Raw genomic sequence first — 27268 nt, 5'->3', positions numbered from 1 at the left:
CTACATCTAAAAACACACACACACTGTTCTTTCTTTCCTCCTTACAGACCCAACACACTTTGAAATGTAAATACAGGCTATTTTTATGCCTCCACAAGAGCACAGCAGGAGAAATCTGCACTATTAAATAAGCAAATACACACATTTAACAACACAACACGCTGAGAAACGTGTCATAATACACATTTGTGTTGACTTGAGAAAGCCTTACCTGAATCAAACAGTTTGTCAGGGTAGACAAAGAGAACAAAGGTTTAATACATCACTATTTTAAGTTTTATCACACGGCTAACACATTTTAGCATGTTGATAGCACATTCCTAACACGTTTTAGCACATAAATGTGTTTGAACATGCTGTGCTTGTGTAATTATCGTCATCTATGCTGTTTAATGCTAACTTAAATGAAAACGTAGCAAATTTAACACTATATGCTTAAAAGTTAACTTGACTTACACAAAATTGCTGCTAGCATGTTAAACGTAATTATCGTTACCACGTAGACGTTAGCATGTTTTAACACTATAGGCAACAAGTGAGGAGGTCAGCATAGCTAGGATCTTATTAGCAAGTTTAACATAATAAGACGTTATCCCTGCTGAAAAATCCAGCTTAAACCAGCCTAGGCTGGTTGGCTGGTTTTAGCTGGTTGACCAGGCTGGTTTTAGAGGGGTTTTGGCCATTTCCAGGCTGGTTTCCAGCCATTTCCAATCTGGTTTTAGCTGGTCTGGCTGGAAAATGACCAGCTAATACCAGCCAACCAGCCTAGGCTGATTTAAGCTGTTTTTTTACTAACAAGAATTGGCAATTTCTAGCAGTTTAGCACTATGCTAATTTCTTGCTAACATTTTTAAACGCATACCAGCTAACACATTCACTCAAAGCTCTCGAATTAATGCGTTTCTGCTAAGTTTAGCATATGCTAATGTGACGGTCTTGCTCCATTACACTAATGGTAGCGTCACTGATGCAGTGGCGTTATGGCTATCGCTCCAACATGTTAATGTTAAGCTTTTACAGTCTATGTAGTATGTACTATGTACAGTATTTACTATAAATTACCCGTGTTTTTCACGTGTTATAGGATATAGTGTGGCTCATTGGTCATGTCAACTCTTTAACCAGAGATAAACAACAAGTGAGATAAAAACTGCAGACTAAAGCAAGAGCTGTGAGTGCTTTATTAATCAGACACGAGTTATTATACAGGTTAGAGTGAAGATGTTAGAAAACTAGAGCTGTCTGTCTTCATGATGATGAACAGGCTGAACCTCCTGTTTAATTACTGATGATGATGATTATCATGAGGAAAGATTGCTCACTGTACACTGCCCTCTACTGCTGCAGAGATGCACATTCACTATAATAATCAGGGTCAAACCTCAGTGAAACTGCTCATAGCTCACCCCAGACTCAAATAAAGCAAATCAAAGAATTATTAATATTATTAAACATTTAATAATAAAACATGCATGAAAATTAAGCATGTTTTACGACCATTAATATGCATTACATGTTATGCATTACTTCTTTTTATGCAACATTTTTGCACATTAAAAACAATTTAAGTTGCATAAAATATTATACATTTATTTTGCAAAGTTATTAAGAATTACCACTAATAAATCATGCACAAATGAAACAGCCAGATACATTAAATTAATGTAAATTAAGGATGAATAATGCCTAATTTTAATATGAAAAACTATAATATAACCAAAAACATTCCTAAAATAGGATTTACATTTTATAAGCAAAGTATTTCTTGATTTCTCTTGATATTGGGGTCAATTATGAGACGTTTCTGTGAGGTTTACACACGTAGACCTTCATAAAGATTGTCATAATTCAATATATATTTGTGTCTTGCATAGAGATATAAAGCTCACTTTACATAAAGAAACATTTCAGAACTTCAAGTGTAATATTTCCAAGGCATCTGAACGATGATTTTCACAGAAGAGATGATTGCAGTTTTGGTTTTGGCATCTGAAGACAGTACTGTACACACAAATACAAAAGACAGCTGTATCCTCTACATATCATGCATAGTCAGGTTAGACGGCTAAATATAGACTGCAATATTATTATCTGTACGTGTCTAAGGCACAAATGAAATGCTATTTTGGTTGTGAACTTAATAAAGGTGTGATTACAGGATCAGTTAACATGACACATCTGACATATCGATAAATGAGTGATATTAATATGATGTCAGATATCCAGTCGTCATGGAAACGGCTCTGTCCTCCTGCTCTTCAGTCACTTCCTCCGCAGAGTTTCAGCAGCAGCTTCTTGTAATCTCCAGAAGTGTCACCCTGACGAAAACACAACACACATTGATTCAGGACTTGCCTAATTAACATAATTAAGCCTTTCAGTTGCACTTTAAGCAATTTAAATATCTATAAATATGTAGATGTGTGTCGTACAGAGATGTGAGTGTAGAGGGATTTGCCGAACAGCCGCAGGTACTCCTGTCTGATGTCCAGCATGTCCAGCTCAGAGCGGGAAACCATGATGCGGATCAGAGTCCGGTCTTTAGTTCCTGCGCCCTGAAACACCAGCACAACATCAGTGTGTGTAGATACACACACACAAACACGCACGCATGCGCGCACACATACAGAAACACTTATACACAAACACATTCACACTCCCCTGCATACGCACAAAAACACACACTCATACATGTATTCACTCTCTCACACACACTCACACATACATGCACTCACTCAAATACACACACACTCACATGCACAAACAGGCACATATTCACGCACACACACGCACGCACGCACTTACGCACACACACACACACACACACACACACACACACACACACACACACACACACACACACACACACACACACACACACAGACACACACACACACACACACATGCATTCTCACTCAAATCCACACACACACTCACATGCACACACGTCACATACACTTTTTACACACATGCATAAACACAAACATGAAGCACACATGAAGCACACACACTCATTCTCACACACATCCACACATTCATGCGCAATCACACACACATACACTCACATTTTTACACACACATACATTCTCACACAGACACACACACACACACACGCTTGCATATTCACACACCCACACACACACTCACATGCATTCTCACACACTTGCATTCACACACGCACACACACACGCGCGCACACACACACACATATACACACACACGCACACACACAGGCACGCACATACTTACGCACGCACACACACACACACACACATGCATTTTGACTCAAATCCACACACACACTCACATGCACACGTCACATACACTTTTTACACACATGCATAAACACAAACATGAAGCACACATGAAACACACACACTCATTCTCACACACATCCACACATTCATGCGCAATCACACACACATACGCTCACATTTTTACACACATGCATTCTCATACACACACTCACGCTTGCATATTCACACACCCACACACACACACACTCACACGCATTCTCACACAATTGCATTCACACACACGCACGCACACACACACACACACACACACACACACACGCGCACACACACACGCACACACACACGCACACACACACGCACACACACACACACACGTAATAAAACTGAGTGTGTGTGTGAGTCTATATTCAATGACTCGGCTTGTAAATGAATGAGATGTGTTGAACATTTCTCTAATACGCTCCTCTACTGTACCTGCATGGCCTTGTGGAGGCGTTCAGCAAAGTAGGCAGGAGTGTTTTTAATGCACTTCACTGAAAACAACACAAGAATAAAGAATTAATGACACGATCTGCTGCAAACATCACAAACAGATCAAGAATCACTCACAATAATCAGAATAATAAGATCAGACACAGATCAGTCCTGATGTGAATGCACTGTGTGTGTGTGTGTGTGTGTTCTCGCTCTAATCTGGCGGTGATTTGACTGTTGTGTCTGATACACTGAGTGATATTTACATATGCAAATCACCACAGGCTCAAATCTGCATCTTATTCAAAACAATATTGCTGTGCTGCTATTGGCTGATGTTTCTGCTGAGGACCAATCAGATTTGAGCACGCACCCACTGCCACCATGCCGGACTCCAGGTCTCCAGACATCTCTCTGCAGATGCTCTTCTCGATGTCCCGACCGCACATCTGCTGGTACTCCTGAAACACTGAGACAGACACACACACACACACACCAGACACATATTACTGAAATATTAGGCTCGATCATTTATTTACACCCTAGCAACTGTCTAGTAATGCCTTAGCAACCACCATGCAACACTTTAGAACACCCAAGCAACCATGCAGAAACACCGCAGCAACAGCTAAGAACACCCTAGCAACTATATAGTATTTGTATGTTTTACACTGTCTGACACACTCACTGGCCACTTTATTAGGTACACCTTACTTGTACCGTGTTGTTCCCCCTTCACCTTCAGATCTGCCTTAATTCTAGGTGGTGTAGATTCAGCAAGCTACTGGAAATATTCCTCAGAGATTTTGCTCCATATTGTCATGATAGCATCACACAGTTGCTGCAGATTTGTCGGCTGCACATCCATGATGCCAATCTCCCGTTCCACCACATCCCAAAGCTGCTCTATTGGATTGAGCTCTGGTGACTGTGGAGGCCATTTGAGTGCAGTGAACTCATCGTCATGTTCAAGAAACCAGTCTGAGATGATTGAGCTTTATGACATGCTGCGTTATCCTGCTGGAAGTAGCCATCAGAAGATGGAGACACTGTGCTCATAAAGGGATGGACATGGTCAGCAGCAATACTCAGGTAGGCTGTGGCGTTGATGCTCAATTGGTACTAATGGACCCAAAGAAAATCTCCCCCACACCATTACACCACCACCACCAGCCTGAACCGCTGATCATGTTGTTGAGGCCAAATTGTGAGCCGAGCATCTGAATGTGTCAGCAGAAATGGAGACTCATCAGAGCAGCAACGTTTCTCCAATCTTCTATTGTCCAGTTTTGGTGAGTCTGTGTGAATTGTAGCCTCAGTTTCCTGTTCTTAGCTGACAGGAGCGGCACCCGGTGTGCTCTTCTGCTGCTGTAGCCCATCCGCCTCAAGGTTGGCCGTGTTGTGTGTTCAGAGATGCTCTTCTGCAGAGCTCGGTTGTAACGAGTGCTTATTTGAGTTACTGTTGCCTTTCTATCAGCTGGAACCAGTCTGGCCATTCTCCTCTGACCTCTGGCCTCATCATCAAGGCATTTGCGCCCACAGAACTGCCACTCACTGGATATTTCCTCTGTGTCGGAGCATTCTCTGTAAAGCCTAGAGATGGTTGTGCGTGAAAATCCCAGTAGATCAGCAGTTTCTGAAATACTCAGAGCAGCCCGTCTGGCAGCAACAACCATGCCATGTTTAAATCCTCTTTCTTCCCCATTCTGATGCTCACTCTGAACTGCAGCAGATCCTCTTGACCATGTCTACATGCCCAAATGCAGTGAGCTGCTGCCATGTGATTGGCTGATTAGAAATTTGCATTAACGAGCAGTTAAAAAGGTGTACCCAATAAAGTGGCCGGGTGAGTGAATCAATAAATGACTTAAATTGAGTTTTTTTAAGCTTACATCATAACTCAATTGTATTGTTACGTAAATGCCTTAGCAACCACTCAGAACACCCTAGCAACTATAAAGTACTAGTGTGTTTACCCTGTCTGAGGTGAGGTTTACTGCGGGCACAGAGAATGGCATTGAACTGAGACTCGTCTGTGCCCACTTTATTCTCTCCAGCACTGTGGAGTTTCTGCAGGAGGAAATCACACAAACAAACACACACACACACGCACACACACACACACACACACACACACACACATTAAAACATCTGCACAACACCAAGATTTGCTTAATTGAGTTGAAGAGAGTGTGTTGTGTGACCTGAGCGTCCTGCTTGGCCATAGAGATGTCCACAGTCTCTCTCTCGTCACGATTACCCTGAAAACACACACACACACACACACACACACATATTATTGCAACAAAACTTGTTGAAATAACGCAGAATAAACACACTTGAGGTCAGATTTATTCCCCTAGTGTGTTTATTTTAATGTATTTTTAAATTTGCTGTATAATTTCTTCTGGGGAAGTGTGTGAAGTGTGTACCTGGCAGAGAGAGACGAGCAGGCGGCGGAAATGTCCAGAAGTGTCATTGCTGATGGCATCCTCCAGAGATTTACCGTACTCTACAACACACACACACACACACACACACACACACACACACACACACACACACATATATTTTTTTCAGATATTTTCATGTCAAGTGTATACACACTCACTCAAAGACACATGTACGCACGCACTCTAACACACAGACACACACACACCTGCTTTATAGATTCTGTTGATCTCCTTAATCTCTGCATTGCTGCGAGAGGACAGGATCTCTATCAGACAGGCCTCGTCTGTTCCTGCACCCTAAAACACAAACACACACACACACACACACACATTATTACTATTATTTAAATGAGATTAATGGCAATTCATTTTTACGTCATATTAAAAATTGTATTAAAAATGTTCGAATATAAATTTTTTTAAAGATGAGTGAATTAATTAAAAATTTGATATAAATATATTATATAATTAAGATATTTTTCAAATGAAACCCATACTGTAGGTCATGCTGTAACAGCAGACTTTTTTTAAATTAGTATATTAATCAGGCGATGCAGTGGTGCAGTAGGTAGTGCTGTCGCCTCACAGCAAGAAGGTCGCTGGTTCAAGTCTTGGCTGGGTCAGTTGGTGTTTCAGTGTGGAGTTTGCATGTTCTCTCTGCGTTTCCTCCGGGTGCTCTGGTTTCCCCCACAGTCCAAAGACATGTGCTACAAGTGAATTGGGTAGGCTAAATTGTCCGTAGTGTATGAGTGTGAGTGTGAATGAGTTTCCCAGTGAAGGGCATCTGCTGCGTATAACGTGTGCTGGATAAGTTGGAGGTTCATTCCACTGTGGCGACCCCTGATTAATAAAGGGACTAAGCTGAAAAGAAAATGAATGAATGAATGAATGAATATATTAATCAAAGCATCTATTAAATGTATTTATTTTCATTGTTAAATGTTAAAGTAAACTTAAATACATTTAAAATAAATAAAAATGTAAGCACTATTAAAAACTTATTAAATGTAATGTATATGTAAATTTATATAAAAATGAAATATAAAACTAATATTTAATATAATAAAAATATAATACATTTATTCATCATGCCAGCAGCTCGCTCTCTGCAACTCTCACATGGTCGCCCACTGAAGCTAAGCAGGGCTGAGTCTGGTCAGTATCTGGATGGGAGACCACATGGGAACACTAGGTTGCTGCCGGAAGTGGTGTTAGTGAGGCCAGCAGGGGGCGCTCAACCTGTGATATGTGTGGGTCCTAATGCCCCAGTATAGTGACGGGGACTCTATACTGCTCAGTGAGCGCCGTCTTGCAGATGAGACGTTAAACCGAGGTCCCGACTCTCTGTGCTCATTAAAAAATCCCAGGATGTCCATTGAAAAAGAGTAGGGGTTTCACCCCGGCATCCTGCCCAAATTTGCCCATTAGCCTCTGTCATCATGGCCTCCTAACCCTCCCCATATCATCATTGGCTCCTCTCCACCAATCAGCTGGTGTGCGGTCTGGCGCAGTATGGCTGCTGTCATGTCATCCAGGTGGATGCTGCACACTGGGGGTGGATGAGGAGATTCCCCCTATTGTGTAAAGCGCTTTGAGTGTCCAGAAAAGCGCAATATAAATGTGAGGAATTTATTATTATTATTATTATTTATTAATTAAATATTACACATAAAAATATAAATATTTGCATGTAATTGTTTGGATGAGTGTGTGAAAGGGTTAAGTTTCCCACAATCACAGACTGTAGTGCATCTCGTGTTTCTGCACTCGGCTCTGTAATTATGCATCTGTGTTTCATTAATGAGCTCTGTGTAACTCGAGCAGCAGCATTACACATCATCCTACTACAGAAAACACACACACACACACACACACACACACACACACACACACTTAAGAGGATGCATTTCAGTCACGTCAACATACAAAGCAAAACAAAACACCAGAACACAAATCTAAAGATCCTGTGAAATGAAATCAAAATGTAGATGTTAGTTTCGGTTCTGTTATGGATATCTATAATCCAGTGACTAAATCCACATTTAGAAGAAATAAACCTAATATAAACATCCAAAGCTGGCAGTTAGAGTATTTTTACAGTGCAAATGAAAACATGATGAACTATGAGAGGCGATTGATAGAAGGTTTTGATTTTTAGGTCATATCAGGTGTGTGTGTGTGTGTGTGTGTGTGTGTGTCAGAATAAAATAAACTCTTACTGATATGGCTTCCTTGCACTCCGATGCATCAAACTGTGCAGGAGATTTAAGCATGGCCAGAACCAACTCCTCAAAGTGTCCCGTCAGCTCTGACTTCAGGTCACGAACCAGATCCTGACACACATTAGAGACGAAGTCATGCACACATCATCATATACAGCGTTAGTCCATAATAATGAAATGACTCCAGTGCAATCATACAAGAGTTTAACTTGTCCACTCTGTTGCTGTCAACTCCTTTAATGGTTTAAAGTTTAATTTAATCAACAATTAGTAAGAGAATTAACTGATCACATTTAAGCATTATTTTATATTATTAAGGGATTCTGTTTGTGTCATTCCAGATTGAGTAATGAATGGAAAATGCCTGAAATGAAGCAGCAGTGCTAGTAAGCACAGAGTCAGGTATTTCTGCTGTTATTTTCAGACGTGTGTGTGTGTGTGTGTGGTTTCTCTCCTGTTCACCTTTCCGTAGGTGGTTTTATACGCCGCCAGCAAAGGCACACGCTGCTTGTTGCTTCGACTGCCCAGAAGCTCAATAATGGCGTTTTCGTCAGTTCCTGCAACAAAACAGATCACATGATGTTTCATGATGACGCTCAGTAAAATCATCCTCCATCTCTTTGACAGAAAGAAAGCATTATCTTGAAGGATGAGGAGGGGGGCAGTGAATAAGAAGTAAACCAGGAGATGTTCGCTCTGGACTGATCCGTCAGATGAACATTATTGTCTGCATTTCTGCTCACCGAAGCCCTTCATGGCTTTCCGCAACACCTCCACATCTCGAAGAGGATCCGCACCAGGGAAATCCTTTATGGTCCCACGAAAACCCCTCTGAACAACACACACACAATGAACACTGAGGTGAGAAATGTACAATCTTATACAGTTAAAAAGATAATGTTTCTGAAAATTACAATATCATTTATAAAGTAACTCTTGTGGTGATTCTACAGTTGCTATGGTAACACAACAACTACTGTGTGTGTGTTCAATCTGTTATGGTGATTCTACAGTTGCTATGGTAACAAACAACTACAGTAAATGATCCTTTGTGGTGATTCTACAGTTGCTATGGCAACACAACAACTATATTAATTGATCCGATGTGCTGATTCCATAGTTGGTATGGTAACACAACTATAGTAATTGATTTGTTGTGGTGATTCTATAGTCACTATGGTATCACAACTACAGTAATTGACCTATTGTGGTCATTCTACAGTTGCTATGGTAACACAACTACAGTAACTGATCCATTGTGGTGATTCTACAGTTGCTATGGTAACACAATTACAGTAATTGATCTGTTCAGTCGCTATGGTAACAGCGATAGCAACTGGTCTGTTGTGGTGATTCTATAGTTGCTATGGTAACACAACTATAGTAACTGTTCCATTGTGGTGATACTACAATTGTTATGGTAACACAACTCCATTAATTAATCTGTTGTGATTCTCCAGTTGCTATGGTTACACAACTACAGTAATTGATCTGTTGTGGTGATTCTACAGTTGCTATGGTAACACAACTATAGTAACTGGTCCATAGTGGTGATTCTACAGTTGCTATGGTAACAACTCTATTAATTAATCCATTGTGGTGATTCTACAGTTCCTATGGCAACACAACCACTATACTAATTTAAATAAATGACCCAATACTGTAGTTTTCTACAACTGTAGTGTATATTATATACTATAATGCACCAGTTTACTGTAGTAAAAACCCAAGTATAGTGCAGTATTACTTTAGCATTACACTGAAGGAATGTGTTTTAATGTAATGACCACAGTAAAACAGTGGTATACGGTGGCCCAATAGTGCAAAACAACAACATTAAGATGAAAACGCTGCAACATGAACACAACAACATTAAGATGAAAACACAACAACATTAAGATAAAAATGCTGCAACATGAACACAACAACATTAAGATGAAAACACAACAACATTAAGATGAAAACACAACAACATTAGGATGAAAACACAACAACATTAGGATGAAAACACAACAACATTAAGATGAAAACACAACAACATTAAGATGAAAACACAACAACATTAAGATGAAAACACAACAACATTAAGATGAAAACACAACAACATTAAGATGAAAACACAACAACATTAAGATGAAAACACAACAACATTAGGATGAAAACACAACAACATTAAGATGAAAACACAACAACATTAAGATGAAAACACAACAACATTAAGATGAAAACACAACAACATTAGGATGAAAACACAACAACATTAAGATGAAAACACAACAACATTAAGATGAAAACACAACAACATTAAGATGAAAACACAACAACATTAAGATGAAAACACAACAACATTAAGATGAAAACACAACAACATTAGGATGAAAACACAACAACATTAAGATGAAAACACAACAACATTAAGATGAAAACACAACAACATTAGGATGAAAACACAACAACATTAAGATAAAAATGCTGCAACATTAAGATGAAAACACAACATCAAGATAAAAATGCAGCAACATTAAGATGAAAATACAACAACATTAAGATAAAAATGCTGCAACATTAAGATAAAAACACAACAACATTAAGATGAAAACACAACAACATTAAGATGAAAACACAACAACATTAGGATGAAAACACAACAACATTAAGATGAAAACACAACAACATTAGGATGAAAACACAACAACATTAAGATGAAAACACAACAACATTAAGATGAAAACACAACAACATTAAGATGAAAACACAACAACATTAAGATGAAAACACAACAACATTAAGATGAAAACACAACAACATTAAGATGAAAACACAACAACATTAGGATGAAAACACAACAACATTAGGATGAAAACACAACAACATTAGGATGAAAACACAACAACATTAAGATGAAAACACAACAACATTAAGATGAAAACACAACAACATTAGGATGAAAACACAACAACATTAAGATGAAAACACAACAACATTAAGATGAAAACACAACAACATTAGGATGAAAACACAACAACATTAAGATGAAAACACAACAACATTAGGATGAAAACACAACAACATTAAGATGAAAACACAACAACATTAGGATGAAAACACAACAACATTAGGATGAAAACACAACAACATTAAGATGAAAACACAACAACATTAAGATAAAAATGCTGCAACATTAAGATGAAAACACAACATCAAGATAAAAATGCTGCAACATTAAGATGAAAACACAACATCAAGATAAAAATGCTGCAACATTAAGATGAAAACACAACGACATTAAGATAAAAATGCTGCAACATTAAGATAAAAACACAACAACATTAAGATAAAAATGCAGCAACATTAAGATGAAAACACAACATCAAGATAAAAATGCAGCAACATTAAGATGAAAACACAACAACATTAAGTTAAAAACGCTGCAACACTAAGATGAATCATGCTGCAACACTAAGATGAAAGCGCTGCAACTTTAAAATCACAACACAACGGAAATGCTCCTGACCACTAGGTGGCAGATAACGGGCAGTCGTGTGCCCATCTTAAGAGTTTTAGTTCAAAAGTTTCGTTTCATTTCGGACGTTGCTCTTGGTAGCAATCATGTATTGCCCATTTTGCTGGGCTTCACTTGACAGTTGCCCGTCATTCTGCAGCAAATGTGGAAAAAACATAACGTTTATGAAAGGCAAAGTTCCTGATGGAAATGAGCCCAGCACCAGTGGAGGTAAGTTACAATGCTGTATTGTTTGTAGGGTCCTATGAATTTCATAAATCGTATCTGACATGAAATCGAATAACGCGGTTTGTCACGGAATTTTCTTATTTTTTGATGAATATATTAAAATAGCGTTGTAACGTTACACCTCGTCAAAGCACGATCCCGAGGATTTATGTTAATTGGACATGCTGTTTGATTTCTAAAGAATGTTTTATTCTTTTTAATATTTAATGCAGATTTTCGTTAGCTGATTGTGACATACAATAGATTTTTATGACAATGTTTCTGAAGCAGGAAAAACAGAAACAAGTTCTGTGGATTGCTTCATGAAGTACTATTGATGTTTAATTTTATAAAAACATTAAGATTTCCCAGAATATCAAATCTTAAAGTAATAAAAATCCTCATTCACAACTTGATTTAAATTTAATGTTACTAACTTACATTTAGAACTTCTTGTGGAATTTCTCGAGGTAATAATCATTGTTTTGGTCTGTATTAATAATATCTGTTTAATCAGAAGAAGTAATCGGTGTTCCACTGCCACCTAGTGGTTGGGAGCATTTCCGTTGTGTTACGTTTTTAGTGTTGCAGAATTTTTCATCTTAGTGTTGCAGCATTTTTCATCTTAGTGTTGCAGCATTTTTCATCTTAGTGTTGCAGCTTTTTCATCTTAGTGTTGCAGCATTTTTCATCTTAGTGTTGCAGCTTTTTCATCTTAGTGTTGCAGCATTTTTCATCTTAGTGTTGCAGCTTTTTTCATCTTAGTGTTGCAGCTTTTTTCATCTTAGTGTTGCAGCATTTTTCATCTTAGTGTTGCAGCTTTTTTCATCTTAGTGTTGCAGCATTTTTCATCTTAGTGTTGCAGCATTTTTCATCTTAGTGTTGCAGCATTTTTCATCTTAGTGTTGCAGCATTTTTCATCTTAGTGTTGCAGCTTTTTTCATCTTAGTGTTGCAGCATTTTTCATCTTAGTGTTGCAGCTTTTTTCATCTTAGTGTTGCTGCATTTTTCATCTTAGTGTTGCAGCATTTTTCATCTTAGTGTTGCAGCATTTTTCATCTTAGTGTTGCAGCATTTTTCATCTTAGTGTTGCAGCATTTTTCATCTTAGTGTTGCAGCATTTTTCATCTTAGTGTTGCTGCATTTTTCATCTTAGTGTTGCTGCATTTTTCATCTTAGTGTTGCAGCTTTTTCATCTTAGTGTTGCAGCTTTTTTCATCTTAGTGTTGCAGCATTTTTCATCTTAGTGTTGCAGCTTTTTTCATCTTAGTGTTGCAGCTTTTTTCATCTTAGTGTTGCAGCATTTTTCATCTTAGTGTTGCTGCATTTTTCATCTTAGTGTTGCAGCTTTTTCATCTTAGTGTTGCTGCATTTTTCATCTTAGTGTTGCTGCATTTTTCATCTTAGTGTTGCTGCATTTTTCATCTTAGTGTTGCAGCATTTTTCATCTTAGTGTTGCAGCTTTTTCATCTTAGTGTTGCAGCTTTTTTCATCTTAGTGTTGCAGCATTTTTCATCTTAGTGTTGCAGCATTTTTCATCTTAGTGTTGCAGCATTTTTCATCTTAGTGTTGCTGCATTTTTCATCTTAGTGTTGCAGCATTTTTCATCTTAGTGTTGCTGCATTTTTCATCTTAGTGTTGCAGCATTTTTCATCTTAGTGTTGCTGCATTTTTCATCTTAGTGTTGCAGCATTTTTCATCTTAGTGTTGCAGCTTTTTTCATCTTAGTGTTGCAGCTTTTTTCATCTTAGTGTTGCAGCATTTTTCATCTTAGTGTTGCTGCATTTTTCATCTTAGTGTTGCTGCATTTTTCATCTTAGTGTTGCAGCATTTTTCATCTTAGTGTTGCTGCATTTTTCATCTTAGTGTTGCAGCATTTTTCATCTTAGTGTTGCAGCATTTTTCATCTTAGTGTTGCAGCATTTTTCATCTTAGTGTTGCAGCTTTTTCATCTTAGTGTTGCTGCATTTTTCATCTTAGTGTTGTTGTGTTTTGCACTACTGGGCCACCGTAGTGGTAAATGTAGAAATCTCTTACGTTGATAGCAGGAGCGGGTGGAGTTGGTCCAGTCGGGGCGCCTCCTCCATACCCGGGCATGCCTGGGTTTGGGACTGGAGCTCCAGGATATGCCGGCATGGGCTGCTGTCCTGGTGCTGGGACTCCTGGGTAACCCTGGGGCATCCCTCCGGCTGGCTACAGGTCACATGACAAAAAGAACAATCACTTGACATCACATAACATTTGAACAGTAATTCTGCAATGTTTTCACATGGAGTAAGTGATTATGTGCAATGAAAGAAGCAGAAATAAAGGGTTTCTTACAGCTCCAAAGCCGGGATGGCCACCCCATCCACCTGTAGACCAGATCAAGAACTTAACAACACAATGACAACACAAGCCACATGAAAATCCAAACAAAAAGAGCTTTAGAGAGATATGAATGATGCAGAAGAGCAGAGACAAACAGGAAACACATTTTAATCTAAAGTTTGCTTTATTTAATCCTAGTTTGTAGTTGTTCTCAATTCTAAAAATCTAAATCTAAAACTGTAGGGATCACACATAAGCTTAATTATTAAATGTGTGGAATGAGTGGTAATAATGCTCGTTAAAATGATTTATGATAATTATATTAAGTCATAAATTTGGTGTTTAACTTTACATGATCTCCTACTTAAAATACAGAATATCTTTTAATTTCTTCATAGTGGTTTAAAGTCTGAACATTATACAATATACCTACTCCTTAACTGTCTGTAAACATGCATTTACACTGCAGCCATTCGCAAATGTTACAGGATTTACTATTAAATAGAGTTTTCAAAATCGCCATAATCAGTCACAGTTCAAATGATAAGGAAATCTGAAATGGCAATACTAATGTCCAACAATTTACCATGGTTAACCTGCTGTGGTGATTCTACAGTTGCTATGGTAACAACAACAAATGTAGTTTATTTGTTGCAGCAACTTTAAAGTTACTATGGTAACAAAATATTTAGCAACTGATTGGTTGTGGTAATTCTACAGTTTCTATGGTAACAACAACTACTGTAAATGATCTGTTGGGGTGATTCTACAGTTGCTATGGTAACAACTAATATTGATCATTGTGTTTGTTGCACAATAACTACAGTAATGTATACAATTTATTTTAAAATTATGATTGAAATTATTTTTACAGTGTGGACCTTGATACAGGTAACCATGAAAACAAGACTACGACCGATTAATAGGATTATATTACTGAGGGTTAAACAAGGTTAGACTAATATTAGCCAAATTATTGGGGTATTATAATAAATAACAGCCGTTATAATGACTGTTTTGACATTACAGTAAGGTGTAGGATCAGGGTGTTGTTATTAATGGATAGTTTAATAAATAATATAAATAATTCTATAATATAATATAAATAATATAACTCATTAGCTTCCGACCACAGCTGTATCCCCTCTATCAACACACGTGTCTGACCTGCAGCGGGCATGTTAGGGTATGCCCCGGGCTGAGCGGCGGGGTATCCTCCAGCTTGCGGGGGGAATCCTCCACCCGGGGCCGCTGGGTACCCGCCGGCCTGGGGAGGGTATCCTGCTCCAGGAGGGAAGGCTCCTGGCTGCGGCGGGAAGGCTCCTGGCTGTGGGGGGAAGGCTCCGGGCTGCGGGGGGTAGTATCCGGCCTGTGGGGGATACGCTCCGGGCTGAGGAGGGTACCCGGCTGCCGGCTGCTGATATGGGCCGGATGCGGGCGGGTAGCTGCCACCTGCTGGAGGATAACCGGGGTAACTCATCTCCGACACCTGCACAGAACACGTACAGCGTTACTGCATGCACAAATACTCAATATTGCTTCAAGTTCAAGCAAGTTTTTAATTAAAACCAAGAAAAAAATCATATTATTTAAATATTACTTGATCTGGCAGAGATTTATTTTCATCTTAAGCTCATTTTATTTCAGGGTTGGACGATATGGCAAAAATTTATATCACAATGTATTTCTTCATTTCGGTCGACACAATATAATTCTGATATCGATATGGACAATATTAAAAAGACAAGAAAAAACTGTCAAGAACACACACAATAGATGTCTGTACCTGTATAAAATATTCAAGTTCACTTTCTATTTGTATTTAGCTTTTACAAACAAGAAATGTGATCAAATAAAAAATCTATCAAAATAAACTATCAAATAAAAAAAACTCTCAGACTCAGCTTATATATATATATATATATATATAAATATGTATAGTTCATGGGGGTTAGTTAGTCCAGCGTAATAAACAGAAACTTTATCAGCAGTGTTGTTGTTTTTTGTATACTGTGTGCTGAATATTTAACAATCAAAATAATACCAAAATCTTACAGTTATGACATCCACATCATTAAAAAAAACATAGAAAAAGTATAAAAATCTAAATAATAAAAAAATAAAGAGTATGGGCTACATTAATGTTTGCAAGAGAAGAGCTGTTTGAGTATATTCAGTTCTGGCTGCTTTTCTTCATGAACATGCTTTAAGGGTTCTATCTGTCTATTTATATTTGTGTATGTAATTGCCTAATTAAATTAAAAGGTTTTAAATAAAATAGTTTGTACATATTTTATATAGTCTATTTTTACATTTACATTTAGTCATTTAGCAGATGCTTTTATCCAAAGCGACTTACAAATGAGGACAAGGAAGCAACTTACACAACTATAAGAGCAACAATGAAGAGGTGCTGTAGGCGAGTTTCAGGTCTGTAAAGTGTAAGAAGGAAAGCATTAGTAAAATTTTTTTGTTCTGCTTTTTTTTTTTTTTTTTTTTTTTTTTTTTTTTTTTAGTACAGTTAGTGTGATATCCAGAGAGGCAATTGCAGATTAGGAAGTGTAGTGGAGAGTAAATAGTTGAGTGTTTAGTGGTTTCTTGAAGACAGCGAGTGACTCTGCCGTTCTGATGCAGTTCGGGAGTTCATTCCACCAACTGGGCAGATTGAATGCGAGAGTTCGGGAAAGTGATTTCTTCCCTCTTTGGGATGGAACCACGAGGCGGCGTTCATTCACAGAACGCAAGTTTCTGGAAGACACATACATCTGCAGAAGTGAGAGCAGATAAGAAGCAAAGCCAGAAGTCGCTTTTTATCAACTAATATTTTATATACCTCTATTAATCACATTCTTTCTATTTTATCAGCTTTGCAATACACAAACATATTTCTCAGGAATTTGGTCATCTTATTTTGTAAGTTTGTACGAGTGCTATATGCCAGCATGCAGTGAGTTTGTGTGTATACGAGTGTTATTTGGGTGTTTATGCGCGTGTGTTCGTGGCTCTAGCCGTCTGTGTTTGCTTCATTGCCTTCTCTTCTGACATCGCTGGTGTCGGGGAGGTGGATGGTGGGGATGGTGAGGCGACTTCTGACTCTCAGTATGTTCTATCGGGTGGAACAGATCTGATGTGTTCCCACTGCGAGTCGGCACCAATCTGCTGCAAAATTTGCAGAGCACTGAAACTATAAGTTTATCTGAACTTAAAAAGCCGAACCACTAGTCAACTAATTCGTCTGCATTTTTACTAGTGGAAGCTTCATTATTCACATCTGTATTCAGGCCAGGGCTCTCATTTTGTGGCTAAAACTTTCTGCGGCAGAGCTTAATCAACTGCTGAGTGCTGGCAGCGTGTCTGTGATGTACATCATCACGCAAGTGACGTCACGCTCTCTAACAACTGAGCACTGAACATCAGTGACAAATGATCCAATGTATAAGACCTGAAATATAATAAAATCTCTGCAAATTTGTATGGAAATAACAGAAATCGGTTTAAAAATCATATCACCGTTATTGAAAAAAATAATATTGCGATATATATATATATATACACGAGTTATTGTCCAGCCCTACTTTATTTTTATGCAAACTTGCTTCCATCAGGGGGAAAAACTAGTAAATAAACAAACAAAGAAACAAACAAACAAACTGATGTTTTTTCCACAAAATTCTATTTTTAGATTCTAACTTTTTAATTATTGTAAAAAAAAAAATCATATATTCACATATAGAAATATATAAATACTCATATGCATAAAATAATATATATCAATAGATTTATGTATACTTCAACACACTGTCTGATACATTTTTTGATACAGAAAATAAGACAAGTGATTTTGCTATACACAACAGTTCTGTCTGGTTCATGAATCTGATTGGCTGATAGCCGTGAGTGACAGCAGCAGAGTAATCTCTGTTTGACAAATATTGCAGCTGTTGGTCAACATCATGCACTTTTGAGGCTTGTTCAGGAGAGAATGTAGTTGTTTAGATTGCAGCTGCGCAGTTTATTTATAAGGACAGAGCCTATTTAAATATTCATAATTCTGGAGATTCAGTGCATTGGCGGCCATCAGCCTGTCACACTGAGCAGAGCAATAACAGTCGATGATCCGCCACAAGATGGCGACAGAGACCGCATAATACATCCTTAGAGGAGAAACACAAACTACAGCTGATCAAACCATCATTGCTGTATTTACACCACAGTAATCTGCTAGCGTGTGCTTTGCTCTGGCTTGTTCAGGGTTAATTGTTGTGATCTGATTGCAGCAGAGAAACACTGGGAGATCTCTGTAGACTGATGGCATTTGATGCTGTTCAGCCTTATAATCTTCAAGTGTGAGCAAGATCAGCTGTTCTGTCATCACTTTAGACATTACGCTAGAGAATCAGTCAGACACTAGCTCTACAGTGCTGTTGGTGAATGAGCAGCGGTTTCTGCTGTTCTGAGGTCAGCTGCAGATGTGAATGAATGGCGGAAGAAAGTAGTTCCTCAAACAAAAAGATTTTGAGACTCAATGTTTGATTTTCTTTTTTATTTACACGATTATGCCGTCGAGCTGTTTAATGAACACAATATCAGACGAGTAGCCGTGCCATATAGCTGTATATTGACACTGGTAAGACACTAATGGCTTGTTTCCACTGAGTGGTACAGTGCGGTACAGTACGGGTCACCTTTTTTTGAGGCTTGCGTTTCCTCTGCTAAAAGGGAACCCTTTTGGTAGGCGTGGTGTACAATAGAAAATTCAGACGACGTCATTTTCGCTCGAGGAAATGTCTACAGTAAAGCTGTACAGGTCACTCGCATATCCTACAAGAAGCACTTCTCACAAAGCAGACGCTTTACACACACAACTACTGTATAAATGTTCCTCACTAACCTTTCTATGAACATGAGTTGATTATAACTGCAGATCAATGACAGAGTGAAATAGCCCACTGTAACGTCTGTAATTATATAAAATAAACAAATTAATGAACATATATGAACACACACAGAGCCTTACAGTCCCCGATATGCTACCACTTACAGGAAAACTACACACAGCAGACATTTAGTCCTTATTTAGGTTTAAAAACAACACAAAATATTATATGAATAATATATGCAATCTTCAGCAGTGAGCTTGCACATTTAGACGGGCTCGTAAAACAACATCAGGACACGGCAGATTTCGTTCTTCCTGGCTTTGTGGCTGTTCATTAAGATGACAAGGTTTGTTTGAGCTTGGGTCGACCATGGCTGGTTATTATATGTATATATTATAGCAGTGTAATCTCTCGGCTGTGTAATTAAATCAAGGCGCTTCCTTAGTTTTCATTTTGGCTTGGTGCACGAGTCACTGACGCATCTCTGTGAACCAATAGCGTTCAGCTGCGCGTCTAGCTCCGCATTTTGCTACTCTTGGTACCATTAGCAAAGGGTGTTAAAAAAGTGGTCTGGTTCAGTTCTGTATGCCTTTTGACAGTGGAAACGGCCATTTAAGCGTACCAGACCACTCAGTGAAAACTGGTCATAAGGCACTCAGCCTCCCACCAGTGCCTATATACATCCCCACTGCACTGCTACTCGTGTGATATTGCTCATTTTATCAATAAAAATGTCTGCTTTTCAGATTTGTCAATATTTATTTGACTGTAAACAGTGTTCTTTTATATGATTTCCATATTTTAATGGCCTAAGAACGCTTGTGAAACTGTATTACTGAGTGGAAATTCTGATTGTGTGAAACAAAACCAACTTTACCTCAATGAAAACAGACCACAGTGGCTTCTGCTGTACTACACAACATTTCTGACTCATATCTGCTCTGGTTTATCAGGAACTGAGGGTTTTCTTTTCTGTTTCTCATTGACTGGAAATGCGGATTTATTCTCTGATGTTTTAAGCCATATTACAGCTGTGTGCAATATATATGGGCAAAACGCTGCCATTATAATAAACCAATGTAACTGCATGAAGCATCAAGCTGATAAGTGATGTTGATAAAAACTATTAGAGGAGGATATACAGAGACAGTGCAAGCAAATTACTTTATGACTCTTTTGTTATCTTAATGAGCGTTCCCTTATCTGTGAAATAATTCAGAAGTGTGATTTGATGCGTCTCGTATCTTGTCATTGAATTTTCAGCATCCAGAACAAACATCTTTAATTCAATACTCTTTAGATAACAAAAAATCTGCTTTGATTTAAATACAATTGATTCTGTACTTTCACAATTTCCCAGCAAGTGAAAAGATTTGTTTAAACATGTAATGTGAATAATTATAATCACATTAAGCAACTATATCTACTATTTATAAATCAATAATTAGTTATTTTATCCTCTGCTGCTGACTAGATCAGAAACAAAAACCTGTACATCTTCCACAGTTACGTCTTCATTAAATGTGTAATTATTCTCACACACACGTTTGTTTTTCTCTCCTTGCACAGCTAATTTTATAGACTTTTATACATTGCTTTGGGTGTTAAAATTGATGATAATCAAACGAACACAACTTCTGCAAATAAAATTAATTTAATGAATTAAAATTTGAATATTTACCTTCATTGTTTGACATTTTTTATTCATAATAAATTAAAACTGGTGCATATCAAAGGCAGTGTATTGAGGTAAAAGACTGGTCTCCTTAAACTGATTCAAACATTAAATTGATTCTTTAAATTGATTCAAACATTAAATTGATTCTTTAAATTGATTCAAACATTAAATTGATTCTTTAAATTGAATCAAACATTAAATTGATTCTTCAAATTGAATCAAACATTAAATTGATTCACACCATTAAACTGATTCATTAAATTAATTCAAACCTTAAGTTGACTGATTAAATTGATGCAAACATTAAATTGATTGAAATATTACATTGTCTCAAACCTTCAAATCTGATTAATTAAAACTGATTTATTATATTGTTTCAATTATTAAATTCATTTGGCAAATCGATTCAAATATAAAATTGATTCATTAAATTGATTGATAAATTGAAACTTTAAATTAAGTCTATTCAAACATTAAATGAACTCAAACATTAAATCGATTCAAAACTAAAATTGATTCAGTAAATTGATTCAAACAATACACTGATTTAAAACTTAATCTGATTAATTAAACTGAATAATAAAATTGCTTCAAACATTAAATTGATTTGGCAAGTGGTTTCAAATATTAAATCGATTCAGTAAATTGTTTCAAACATTAAATTTATTAATTTAGTTATTCAAATATTAAATTTAGTAACTCGATTCAAACATTGAATTGATTCAGTAAATTGAATTAAACGTGTGTATATATATATATATATATATATATATATACACACACACACATTAAACTGATTCAAACATGGCATTGACTCAAATTAATCAGATTAATTAAATAGTTTCAAACATTAAATTTAATCAATTTGATTAATTCAAACATTAAATTAATTTAGTAAATCGATTCAATTATTAAATTGATTCATTAAATTGATTCAACCCTTAAATTGACACATTAAATCACATAAAACCCAAAATTGATTCAGTAAATCGATTCAAACATTACATTGATTCAAAACTTACTCTGAATAATTGAATTGATTCATTAAATTGATTCAAACATTAAAACTGAGAGCATTTTATAGTTTAGATCGATATAGGTGTGATTCTTTTCTCTGCATCACAGGTGTCAAACTCAGCTCCTGAACGGCCGCAGTTCTGTACAGTTTAGTTCCAAACACACCTGATCAAACTAATTGAGCACTTCAGGCTTGTTCGAAACCTCCAGATAGGTGTGTTGATGCAGGACTGGAACTAAACGCCGCAGAGCAGCGGCTCTCCAGGAACTGTGTTTGACATCCCTGATCTAGTCTTTTACAGCACAGAGCAGGTTATCATCATCTCCTTCAGTGCTTGGCCGGCCCATTCTGTACACACACTTTAACCCACAGCTGAACACCCACATTAGCATGATGAGAAGCCTGTAGAGCCATGGAGAAGTGAACACTTCAACACTACACAGAGACAGGCAGTGTTTGAGTTCACCGCTGAGCAAACAGTTCATCTGGAGACAGACAGGTTTATCAGGTCTACAGTCATTATACACACAGACCACACGATTAGAAGAACTTTGCTTACTCTGATTAGTTCAGTATTTGATTATAAGACTCTGATTAAGTACTTTACTATAGTATGATTAAAAAACAACACAGTATTTATTTATGATACATTACTGTAGAATATTTGAAGGTGTGTGTGTGTGCGCGTGTTATAGTCTGTAATTATTTAATTCATTCATTTTCCTTCAGCTTAGACCCTTATTCATCAGGGGTTGCAACAGTGGAATGAACCGCCAACTATTCCAGCATATGTTTTACACAGCGGATGCCCTTCCAGCTGCAACCCAGTACTGGGAAACACCCACCCACCCACCCACACACACACACTCATACACTACAGCAAATTTAATACAACAATTCCCCTACAGCACATATGTTTGGACCAGAGATGTATGGTAACGAAGTAGAGCTGCTTGACTACTGTACTTAAAGGGTCACGAAACACCAGAACACATGTGTTGAGCTGTTGACAGTGGTATATGTGTCCCACACTGCTAAAAACACTATTAGGACACCTATATTTCACTAAAAAGTGTAAACTGGTTGTTTTTGCATTATTTCAAGCAGCGTGTATTCCAGCGTGCAGACTGGACGTCTGTGCCAGAGTGAGTCTTATTACGTCTTACAGTGTGCTGCATTAATGCATGAGTAAAGCTTGGTTCAAACCAATCAGCGCGCTCTATTGTGCAACTTCATTAATATTCATTACTGTCACAGTGTTTAGACGACAGAGACGCCACTTTGTGTTGGCAAAACAAGCGTGAAGTGTTGCTTTTATAGTTTGCTGCAGTGAAGTTTTGTTTTCATTTTCTCTCTGTGAGAGCTCAGCTGGAGTCACGTGTGGATTAACAGTGTACGCGACGCTCGACAATAACTTACGTGTCTAAGGAGGATTATTGTTTACCTGAGAGCTGTTCTCATCTGCAAACGCTGAGATCCGGATTCGCTTGTAGTCTCCTCTTAATAAAGACGCGGCTCTAGTTGCTGGTGATTGTTCTGTCTCTACAGATTTGGTAAGTGAGTGACCAGTGCTCTTCGTTTATTCAGTTTGTTCGTATCGAACTAAGTTAACTATTGCACCGAGTGTAAACATGTTAGCATCACAACCAAACTTTAACCTCGTGTAGAATTTTCACCGTATTTAGTGACCGGAATAACACACGCGGCTTTCTGATGCTACCTGCCGTGTGCATCTAAGTTTCCTGGAAATGCTGAGGTTTTTTTTCTCTCATTCGCCGTGCGGTATCAAACATTGCATGAAAAATACACGCTTAGAGCAGCTCCTCGAATCAAATATGTCGTTTGTCGCGAGGGACATGAATGAATTCCCTAAATGAAAGAGCCAAACTGCAGTTAAAGTCCAACATTTAATCATTTGGCAAATAATTTGACTACAGATGTCCATGTAGGTTAAACACCATCACTTTCTCCTGTATGTGTGTGTGTTTATTTTGACTCTGAAACTCGCACGTGCCCAAATAGACACTCCCACACCCTCCCACTTTAGTTCCTCCGACACGCCCACTTTTCTGACTTTTTCCAAAGGAGAGGTGCAAAAACACCCTGCTGAAACGAGGGGTTACATGGCCCTTTAAGTACTAAAAGGCAGTATCTGTACTCTACTGGAGGATTGTTTTCTCTCCTGCTTCCATTTTTACTTCACTACATATTTTCCATGAGTTTAATACTTTCTCCGATGGACTTTCTATGTGCTGCATCGTTACTTGTTACTAGGGGTGTCAAAATTACTGATATCACTTCAGTAATAGATCATAACCGGTTATTACCTACTGATGTCATTTATCTCCTATGCGTGATGTCGCAGTAGAATACTATGGCGAAGAAGGCGAGGGCGAGTAAATAACGCTCTTACTACAATGAATGCGGCACAGCACACGAGCCACTACTTCACTACTACAGAGGACTTCTCCTCTCCTCTCGGCTGTTAAAGCGATACTTGTGGATCCTGACAAGAACGTGCCTGAGGTGTGAGTTTTCTCCACTGTGTTTAATACGAATTACCTGTGATAAGCGCGTATTATGCACATACAGACTGTAACTGTGGCTGTTCCTTCCGTCATCGGTGAACAGTGCTTTCATTTCTAAAGCCGATCGCAGCCCTTTCTGTTAAGCAGGTGAACACAAAAACCAGTCATAGGGGTGTAAGACCTCACCTGTCAGCAGTCAAAAAGCAAGCGGTATAATATTAACATGAGTTTATTTGCTGTAAATGCTCCTGCTGTCTTCTGTGCATGTGTTGGAGACTGTTTGATGCATTCAGAAAGTGTTTTCTTTGAGAAGGTCAAATTAAAGGTCTAGATCATACTATTGTATTAAAGAACAAAATTGTAATTCAAATAATATATAAATCTTAATATATTTATAGATTTTAATCAATTAAAAATTCTTGTGTTGTGAAGAAAAAATCTAATTATGTACGGAAAGCATTGTCAATGCACTGAGATATGGAATTGAACCGAATCGATGGCATGATAATCGTAACCGAACCCAACCGTGAGGCCAGTGTGGATTCACACCCCTACTCCTTACCATTATTGACCTTTTTCTTGGCTGCTGCATGGCGGCCGTCATAGCAACCAGCGTCTTCTGGTAGAATGTTGAGAACTTTCATTTACAGAGTTTACAACCGGTAATGGATTTCACTAGTTTCACTTGCCTCTTTTCGTTCTGCTTAATCAAGTAAAAGATAGTAAAAATAAACTTAACAGTATGATGTCTTTTGACTGCTTTTTTTAATAACTGCATTACACAATACTTGTACTTTTACTTTCAGTACTTGAGTAAATGTTGAAATAAACTACTTGCAATACTTAAGTAAAGAAAATGTTGAATGCTTTAGTACTTCCACTTAAGTATTGTGCTTAAAGAGCATTTCAACTTCTACTCAAGTCACTTTTTGATAGAGCATTTGTACTTTTACTGAAGTCTGGGTCTCTAGTACTTTATACATCTCTGCTTGAGACTTTGGGGGAGAGCGGAGTATCCCGGAGGAAACCCAAGCCAACACAGGGAGACAACAGTACTGATAAGAAAAACACTACAATACTGTATTTGTGCTATTGTGTTTATACGCTAGATAGTTGGATTTTTATACAAAGCTTTGTGTGTATTTGAATACAACTTTTAGAGTTAAAAAGTTAAATTAAAAAGCATTTGCTTTTAGTATTTGACATTTGTGATGCACAAAATGATGCATATCAAGGCAGTGTATTTAGGTAAAATAATGGATCCCTTAAACTGATTCAAACATTAAAATTGATTTAGTAAATCAATTCAAATATAAAATTCGTTTTAACATTACACTGAATCAAAACAAATTGATTTTGCCATTTTTATTAATAATATTTCATGCAATAATCCAAAATGTACATTATAAATAAGTGGCTGGAAAAACACCTACTTTTATGCAGGGTGTCCACAGGGGCTTAAAAAGAATTAAAAGTTCATAAATCTATTATAAAAAAAAATGAAGGCTCTTAAAAGATATATAAAAAAAAGGTTTAAATCGCATCTTAAATTTTGTTCAAGCGTTGATTAAAGTGTTTGACTCCAAAAAAGTGTAACCATGAGATTTATGATGGGTTACACAACTTTTGACTACCACGGTACTTTGGACATCAGTAGCTTTGAATACATCCACCTATTTTAAAGCACATCTTGAAATATTGTATAAAATTGTTTAACGTAAACGCCAAAATGCACTTAAATTTGGTGAATATTTAATTAACTGTGAACAATACAGTACTTTAATAGGCATCAACTGCAAAATATGAAGTGGAAAGTGAAAACAAAACCAACTTTACCTCAATAAAAAACAGACCACAGTGGCTTCTGCTGTACTAAACTACATTTCTGAGTCATATCTGCTCCAGTTCATCAAGAGCTGAGGATTTTCTTCTCTTCTGTTTCTCTTTGACTGGATATTCTGATTTATTCTCTAATGCTTTATGCCATATTACAGCTTGCGCATAAATCTAATTAGCATATTAAAATGAAAAAAACTTAATTAGTTGTTATAAACTTTAATGTTGTGTTTAACAGGAGAAATGAACTCATATAAAAGCTTTAAACCACTCGAGTGTGATTAAATGTGTGAGGCTGATTTCTGTGTGAACTGCCCCTTTAAATCAGCGCGTGTTCGGCTTTAATCAGTGTTTGAGCGGCTTAACCCTCTGCAGTCAGGCAGTACACCGACATAACCAGAACAACTGACTAAAACACACACAACTCAAGTCTAAACATGACCTCTAAATGCTATACTACACACTATACACTACAGAACACAGGGTTTGACGCTTCGGCATCTCTCCTCTCTCTGAGGGAAAAAATGGCAGCCGAATATTGCGCATTACACAACACCCTCAAACAATATAAAACATAACCACTGCATCTGGAAACACAACACGCTGTAATAATCAGCTTATTCATTTATATTATTACAAACATCAGTGCGAGATGTAAAGCACGGGCCCGTCGCGTGAACGCGCAGACTTGTTTTAATTACGATGTTTGTCGAGCGCGCGCAGTGAAGAGAAGATTAAAAGTAGAATAAACAGCAGAAACACGAGCGATATCATAAATTGTTGGATTGTTTTAGGGTCGAAAAGCGAGTGTTACTTACTGTGATGTGTGAGATTGCAGATCGGGAGTTTGGAGTGAATGAGGAAGTAAAAGGGCGGTGGGTG

At 37.5% G+C, this 27268-nt stretch overlaps 1 protein-coding gene across 5 annotated transcripts; it reads right to left on the bottom strand.

The window, feature by feature from the left end:
• Positions 1-1151: 1151 nt before the first annotated feature.
• On the bottom strand, positions 1152-27268 carry anxa11b (annexin A11b). 5 transcript variants are annotated; one of them, XM_087274721.1, is made up of 17 exons: positions 27205-27240; positions 19338-19404; positions 16831-16878; positions 15614-15935; positions 14459-14490; positions 14174-14329; positions 9150-9237; positions 8869-8963; positions 8404-8517; positions 6391-6481; positions 6164-6243; positions 5936-5992; positions 5708-5801; positions 4105-4200; positions 3732-3790; positions 2433-2555; positions 1152-2318 (listed from the first exon to the last, which is right to left on the bottom strand). In XM_087274721.1, the coding sequence occupies exons 4-17, from the start codon at positions 15924-15926 to the stop codon at positions 2259-2261; spliced, it is 1458 nt and encodes a 485-aa protein (XP_087130847.1). In that variant the 5' UTR covers positions 15927-15935; positions 16831-16878; positions 19338-19404; positions 27205-27240; the 3' UTR covers positions 1152-2258.

The sequence above is a fragment of the Danio rerio genome, chromosome 12, assembly GCF_052040795.2.
Source record: "Danio rerio strain M-AB ecotype USA chromosome 12, GRCz13ab, whole genome shotgun sequence".
NCBI lineage: Eukaryota > Metazoa > Chordata > Actinopteri > Cypriniformes > Danionidae > Danio > Danio rerio.
This window is presented reverse-complemented; position numbering and strand designations above follow the sequence as displayed.

What these genes read in the sequence shown, in the direction of transcription:
- anxa11b (XM_087274721.1), bottom strand. Translation starts at nt 15,926, where the DNA reads ATGAGTTACCCCGGTTATCCTCCAGCAGGTGGCAGCTACCCGCCCGCA. An exon ending in TGCTCGTCTCTCTCTGCCAG is followed by an intron (nt 5,993 to 6,163) that starts GTACACACTTCA and finishes GTGTGTTTTCAG; the next exon opens with GGTAATCGTGACGAGAGAGA. An exon ending in GCCTCCACAAGGCCATGCAG is followed by an intron (nt 2,556 to 3,731) that starts GTACAGTAGAGG and finishes CTGGTGTTTCAG; the next exon opens with GGCGCAGGAACTAAAGACCG.